Here is an 8062-nt window from a genome sequence, read left to right as displayed (position 1 = left end):
TATAGATGGCTCTATATAGCACCAACAAAGGGATCTTCTACTGTTAAAAGTTTGACATCATAACAATAGAAGAACCGTTTTTGGTGCTATATACAACCATTTTTACATTCTGTAAACATACTACTTCAGCGAGCTCAAACTTTGGGGTAACTACTTAATAAAATAAAGACAATAAATCATTTTTTGCAGTGAAACTCCAAAATTTCAATAATGAACCTAGACTGTGAAGTTAAGCAATTAAAAGAGAAAAGATTAACAATGGATCGATACAAGATAATAATAGAACATAAATAATAATAGAACATAACATTATAATGTGTAGATATGAGTCCATTGCTTGTTCCCAACACTATTCTTCTCAAACACGTTTCATATTGAACATTGTTGTAACACACCCAGAACAAGCGATTCCCAGTCCTGGTTTTGGAGGTCTCCTCTGCGTATGGGTCTGGAAGACTCCTGCTTTGCTCTGCTGGTTCTAGACCTCTGCTCTGCTCTTGGTTCTGGAGGAACCTTGCTCTGCTCTACTCTACTTCTGGTTCTGAAGGACTCCTTCTCTGGTTCACTCTGCTCTTAGCTCTGAAGGACCTTGGATCTGCTCTTGGCTCTGGAGGACTCCGGTTCTTTTCTGCTTTTCTTGCAGGATGGCTAGAACACATTGATGATTTCCTCTGAGGTTGTTAGGGAGCAAATACTTCTCATCTAAAAATCTGAAGAATATGCCTTCAATTGTAAAAAATAAAAGTAATTTTGAGACTGTAAATGCGGAAAACGGGAAGTTTTACAATGTTTCATATATTAGAGTTGCTTAAAACTTTGAACAAAGTTTGGAGCATTACTTTTAATCATGAACCATGCTTTGGAAACAAAATGCCCAGTCTTTTTCACTTCAGGGGTCTCTTGGGTCTCACGAATGGTGAGGCCATTCTTAGCATGTCTTCTCTAGTGTGACTATACAGCACTCAGTATGCTTTAATAAGAATATTAAGGACTTGATCAAAGTACTGGCACTGGTTCTTTGTTAAATTAAATCTTTTGTCTTTTTTTATATTTCCCTCATCTTGTAACAAGTCCAATCATCTTTGACATGACTTTTTTTGGCATCTGGCTTTTAAGCAGTTACTTTGCCGTTAACATCAAATAAAAATGCATAAACATTGTCCAAAGAGCTGCATAACACAAAGTAGGTATTTGAGATGTTTCATATACACTCTATAAACAAATGTGTTAAAAAAACAACACATTCTCTTTCTAACAAGGCACATCGGAGAGGACCGATTTTGTGTTACTTTTAACGTACACAGCAAAATTTCAAGTGTTAAATTAACACTGACAGTGTTAAATTTAACACCGAACAAGTGTGTATGTGTCAACACTCGTCAGTGTTAAAACAACATTTACACTAGTGTTACCTTTTTGACACTAAATCAGAGTAAATTTAACTCTCTCTATAGTCAAAAATCAACACTGCCTGTAGTTGAATTTAGTCTACACTGGGGTAGGTGTTACAAAAATAGCTCTGGTAATGTTAAATTTTAACTCTACTATTTTAACACATTTGAGTGTAAATGCAAAAATAACTCCACCTGAGTAAAACTTTAAATCATATTTCAACACTTTCAGGAGTTAACAGAAAGAAAACCACAGATTTTTAAACTAGTATTTCTGGATTGTACACAAAAAATCCCAAAAACTTAGTATATTAAGAACCTTTTATTTAAAATGTTAACTTATTTCATCAACTTCAAACACTCTATGAACTGCACTGATGTGCTGAACTCATGGCGTTTCACATAAAGTTGCAGTAAGGTACAATATACATATGGTCATCCATGCTGTAAGAAAACTGGCCATCATAAGGTCTGTAGCATTTCAAATCATCAATACAAATCACTGTAAACAAATATGTTGTCTCTTCAATACAGAAGGCATTCATGTGGTCATCAAAACGCACTGTAATGACATTTGTTGTTAGAATGCTTTCACAATTATCTTGATAATCTTTCTGAAAACAGGCATTTCATTTTTGACATCACTGCAAACAAACATACCAATCTGATACTCTGTTCCATAATTTTTCACCCAGCAAGTAGTAGAGATGTAACCAGACACATTTAATACATCACTTAAAATTTCGTGCCCTCTAAATAGTCAAGCAAAACACTTAATTGGACCAAACTGAAATCTTCTAAAACTAAAATTTTCCCAGTGAAATGCCAGCTGACTCTGATGTTTCTGACTGTGATGTTTTTGAAGTTTAACAGATTTTTTGGAAAAAGTTGTGTTTCCCTTCAAATCTCATGCACCACATATGAATGAGTGGTCCAATTCTCCCCTTGGATAGTGAATCATTAGATGATGCTTTGGAATCAGGTTTTGTTCTGGATACAGACCCTTAAACAATTTATGATGGTCAGATATTAAATGCTTCAAGTAGCAAGTCATACCATCAGTTACAACTGGTGAAAATACAAGATTCACAATCTGTATCAAATAGAGAATCAAAATCCAGTAGCAATCATTTCTGTCAATTACATCTCCAAATATTAAGGGAGTGTTACGCAAAAGACACCAAGTCTGAATAGCATTAAGGCCAAGATCTTTGCGACCATCATCCATTTTCAACATGCTTGGTCTGTTTTTTCTCTCTATGTATCCATAATTGAAACTTTGAATCCTTTCAGACAAATTGTTCAGAGTTATGAATTTTTTTACCAAGTACTGAAACAGAAGCTTCAACTCGTACTGTGCAACTCCTTCTAGTAAATCATACATTATATATACAGCATAGTTATCAGACACATGAAAAAACTACAAGGAATTGAAGAAACAACTTCTTTTGACACCAAAGGTTGATGCTTCAGATGGATTTTGTAGAAGGGTATTACAATGTTCTGAATGAAGTTCTTTTGTGCAAAAAACCAACCCTGTATGATCTTCGCAGAAGACTGACTTATCAGAATTCTGTCTTATCAGTTAAACAAAACCGGCAGGAATAAGCTGCACTGAAAGACTCAACAAAACCAAATATTCCATGTAATGCCAAATTGTCACCAGTAACCTGAATAACAGATCCTTTCAGTGGTGCAGTTGAAAAAGGCACCTGGACTCCTTCAGTCTCCAAAATTCTCAAATCATCAACAAGTGGCTTTAGAATTGGATCAAACCCATATTTCTAATATTCATCAGCACAGAATTAAGCTTAGGTGGCAAATTTCTTAAAATGAAATATATGCAGCCAAGTTTGTGTATGCCCTTCTTCGAGCCTAATGGATTAGCCATTTCAAAGTCATCGTAATGCTGCTGGATCTGAAAAGCATGTTCTTGCTTTGAAAACAAACAATGTTTTTTAAAGTATGACCCATCATTGATGTCTTTATAGATACCCTCTTCTTGCAGTTTTACTTTCTGAAAACTTTGACACGACTCCTTGTTACTAAACATTGACTTCAGAGTTCCTAATATAGGTACATATGTGAATGTATCATTGACTGGATCCTGGCTGTAAGTACCAGTTTTGTTTTTACGTACACCAAGAATATGCTCTACAGGTTCAACTATATTCCACTTTTGCTCAAAGTACCTCTGTCTCTTAGTTTCAGTGGTCATGAATGAGAATGGATTTTCAAGCTGATCAAAACAATCCTCAACTTTATCCTTGCTTGTTTAGGTAAATCAACAGAAAGGCATTTTATCACAGCTTCCTTCGCTTGTGCATGGATGTCATTTACAAGCTCCTCCATTGAACCAACCAAACATTGTACCGTGCCTTCAGGAATTCCAGATGCTTGCACCTGAGCAACAACAGAGCTACACATATCCAACAAATGCTTCTTTTCAATAGCAGTCTTTTTTGGTGTACTTTGCAGACAAAACAGGTCCACATTGTTCAGCAAAATAAATGGCTTCAAAGGTCACGTCGAGGAAGCCTCACTCGAATTTCTTTGACCCTTGGACTCTCCTTAGCCTTACCCACATCAATGCCATAGACTGTGGTTTGGATGAATGTGAAGAAGTTGGACACAGCAAATACAAAATGTGCCTTGAAGAGCTCATCAAAAGCTGCAACAGCAGTCTGGGCCTCACAAGGAACTGCTTTCTGGTCCAGGAATATGTAGTAGTTGTGGATGCTGTTCTTCTTTTCCCCCAACACACAGAAGATAGGGCTGTGCTGATCCACTTTTCTCAAGAAAGGTCACCATGCTCATTCCTACCTAAAAGAAAAGAAGACATACACACAAAGACATGACTTTAATTTTCATCTGATTTGGTCATTCCAATTATCCAATCAACAAATAAGGGACTCTATCACATACACTTTCTAAACAAGAAACTCACATCTCTCGCTGTAGTGAGATCAACTGGTCCATCAATCAACTGCCGTCGTCGTGCCTTTGTGGATTCCAGAATTAGAGTTGAACCTGATGAAGCTGAATCTTCTGAGCAGAATGAGGATTCAGAAGAGGACGGTCTCTCATCTGAGGACATGCACAAAACTGTATTGAAAGAGTCAGAGAAAAACTTACGACACTGGAGACAATGAAATTTTTTATTTAAAATGAGATCTTTGACCACAGAAGAGGTGGTGCAGCACAGAGACTCCCATTCAATGTGTTGTAGAGGTGATTTTTAAAAAATTCCACTTTTCTGACACTAGGAGGGCGAGGACTAGCACATGCTTTCGCCTCTTTTCCAACTGCTGCAGCACTGCTGTGGAGCTGGCGCGCTTGCGGCTCCGATACCTCAGCTCGCAGATGAGCTGACATCACCATAAGGACATCACCTTAAGAATGATGTAGCGAAATACACAAAGCTTTAGTTTATTTAATATTTATGACTGACTTTCTGTAATGAACTCTGAGTAATCGTAGACATCTTCTTTCTTTGACACCCTAACCCATTTGCGGACTTCCTTTTACTCCACAGGAACCAGCATCTTCACACTGAAAACAAAGTACATATATAGGTGTATTTCAGTCTACAACTGCTCTCCCCCCCCCACCCCACCCAACCCCCCCCCCCCCCCACACACAACCCCCCCCCCCCCCCCACCTCACACACACACACAACCACCCCCCCCCCACCTCACACAGAGACCCCGTGCCCTCAGTACATGATCTAGGCTACATAATACAGTACACTACGACGGAAACCTAGCATTTGGGATTTATCCAAATCGCTAACGTCAGTTTAAGGTGGACTTGATGATAAATCTATTTATTTTAGTGTACACAGCACTGGTGTAACTCTGTAAGATGTGTTTGGATAACAATATGAGATGCAGTCTTTCCAAGATAAAGCTGAGGGAGGGGTCTTAATAGAGCAGTAAGTCTTTGGCCCTGAGTGGTCATTGCATATAAAAAGCTGTGACAGGATTTTTTTGGCACGCTTTCAACAGCTAAGAATAATGACTCTAACCGCAAAGGATAAAGCCACTGTGAAGGCTTTCTTTGACAAAGTCAGCCCCATGGCTGAGCAGATTGGTGAAGAGGTCCTCTCCAGGTAATCCTGCTCATTTTCTGTTCTTTTCATTCCGTATTTCATACAGATACATCTAATCCAGAGAAAAGTGAGCATCTGGTGCACAGTGAGTATTGATACACTTTGTCTACGTGTTTTATCAGGACTTTGACCGTCTATCCTCAGACGAAGACTTACTTCTCCCACTGGAAAGACCTGACAGCAGGTTCAGCACAAGTGAGGAAGCATGGACTGACCGTGCTGCAGGGTGTGCTCAGCGCTGTTGAAGTGATAGATAACCTGAAGGAAGGCCTCCTTAAACTCAGTGAGCTCCATGCCTTCATACTGCGTGTGGACCCTGCAAATTTCAAGGTAGTTTAGTTTGTAAAACTGCTCTCTGTCCTCAAGTCATTCTGGGTTTTACTGGTCAGTTTTGTAGATTGTAGCATTTTAGCCATTCACATCATATCCCTGCTGAAACATTACATAGACCATTACTTGTTTTCTGTTGGTTCCTGCTGGTTTTGCAATGTGTTTTGGAAGTTTTAGAGGGATGGTATCACAATAAAAAGGATCCTAATGGTTTAACAGGTAACCACTAGCTGATTCTAAATGCAATTGAAGGTTTCCTAATGGGACCTAAAGGTGTTCTACAGGAAGCTAATGTTTTCTGGGGGACCTGTGTGAATTAGGTCATTTATTTGTTTGTTTATTTATTTATTTGTTTGTTTTAGATCATCTCGCACAACATCCTTGTGGTGCTTGCCATGCTGTTTCCAGATGACTTCACCCCTGAGGTGCACGTGGCGGTGGACAAATTCCTTTCACAAGTTAACCTGGCCCTGTCGGAGAAGTACCGTTAAGAACGATACTGTATTTGTCTTAAACATGAATTACAAAATAAAGCAAGTTGTTACCAAAAAACTATTTTTGATCAGATGTTCTATTTGTGATACCTTAAGAAAAAACAGCAAAGTAAAACAAAAAAAAAACAGCTGGTCTAGTTCTGGTCACAGCATAGTTGACCTCATTTAAAAAATTAGGCAGACTTATTGCCTCAAAAAAAATGTTAACAGGTTCAAGCTTAAATAACTTTATATTTGAGTTAACGTTTTCCAATTTGTTAAGTGATCCACACTTCTTCTGCAAATTAGGTAAACTCAAACAGCCCAGTGCTTTTAAATGGTTCCAACTCAGCTGGCAGTACCCCACTCTTTCAAGTTCTGCTTAATCTTGAATGTATTTGGTTAACTTGTATAATGGACTGGTAACAGTTGACACACCTCCATTATTATGTATGGATTGTTTTATATAGTAATGAACAAACAGCTCAGATAAGACAAGAGTCACAGTTTTCTGAAGAATGGCTTCATGTATCTGCCAACATTTAGAGCAGATAAATCTGAATGCAAAATATCATCGTGGTGAAAAAAAAGCAAAAACATGTAAAATACAAACAACATTTTAGCATGATGAATAAGTTAAGAGTTAATTAACATAAACATACAAAGCAGCTATGACTGACTTATTTAGGCAGTAAGAGTTAATTGAGTTAATTAAATGAATTAATTGAAACTAATTAGATTTACCTAAGTAACTTGGGTACTGTACAAGAACTCATGAATGTTACTAGATTAGCATTCCTAGGTTTAGTAGAGAGTAAAACAAAATAATCATGGTACTTAAATAGTGCAACTGTTGTATTTTACAGTGCAGTTTTGGTGGTGACCAGCACGTTAAATTTCTTTGCTGTTGACCAGCACACCAGCATCCAAAACATAACATATTGCTGTTGTCCGGTCAAAACCTCCAAAATGCTAAAATTACAGGCGCAGGAAAAAAACATACTTTACTTTTAACGTAAGTCTATGGAACCAGACTTTTTAAAAGTAATTTTGGGTCATTTCTGTTGGTCCATTCATCACGAAATGTGTACACAATATACAGGACCACAGGTATTTTCAAATTATGTCAACTGGAGATACAAGGTTTTGACTCTGACAGCAACGATATGCTGGTTTTGCTGGTCTATGCTGTTTTTTTTTCACCAGGGTAACCCTCCAAAGTATTTTGATCATGGATATTCTATTATTTATTTAGTTTATTTTTTACTTTGTTCTGCACGTTATAAAAGCTAAACCATCATATTCTAAACCTACTAGATCTTACAACCATAGACTTTAACGTGCTTACAGATTTTAAACTTTAACATTAAGTATTATGTTTATATTTGTGGCATTTTGTCGTGTCTGATCTATAAGTTAAATGTAGGGCATAGATTGCTGTGTCCTCATGTTGAGGGTCAGTGTGTTGGACAAAGATTGTCAGCACATAACAGCTTTTCTTATCTGCTGGCTGTGGGCTTCTTCCTATTTTTACCACCAAATGAAAACATTTTCCTAAGAATTATTTTGGTTCTCACACCAAAACCAAAATGAACTAATTTGAAGTTATATCCACATCCTTAGTTAGTAGGTTTCAAATATTTTTTTTCATTTAAATTTCTCTGCAAATTAATATTACATTTTTGAACACAATATCGTACGCACATACTGGAAGTTTGTTTAAAAAGTGTTGAATGCTGTAGCTCTTCACATAGAGG

The 8062-nt window shown here is 37.3% G+C and overlaps 1 protein-coding gene across 1 annotated transcript; it reads left to right on the top strand.

The window, feature by feature from the left end:
- The first annotated feature begins 5349 nt into the window (after nucleotides 1-5349).
- On the top strand, nucleotides 5350-6343 carry LOC108440247 (hemoglobin embryonic subunit alpha-like). The gene is made up of 3 exons (XM_017719032.2): nucleotides 5350-5502; nucleotides 5625-5832; nucleotides 6195-6343. Exons 1-3 carry the CDS (start codon nucleotides 5408-5410, stop codon nucleotides 6321-6323), a joined length of 432 nt encoding a protein of 143 aa, XP_017574521.1. The 5' UTR covers nucleotides 5350-5407; the 3' UTR covers nucleotides 6324-6343.
- Nucleotides 6344-8062: the final 1719 nt, after the last annotated feature.

The sequence above is a fragment of the Pygocentrus nattereri genome, chromosome 27, assembly GCF_015220715.1.
Source record: "Pygocentrus nattereri isolate fPygNat1 chromosome 27, fPygNat1.pri, whole genome shotgun sequence".
NCBI lineage: Eukaryota > Metazoa > Chordata > Actinopteri > Characiformes > Serrasalmidae > Pygocentrus > Pygocentrus nattereri.
The sequence above is the reverse complement of the archived record's forward strand: the minus strand, read 5'-3'. Positions and strand labels throughout refer to the sequence as shown.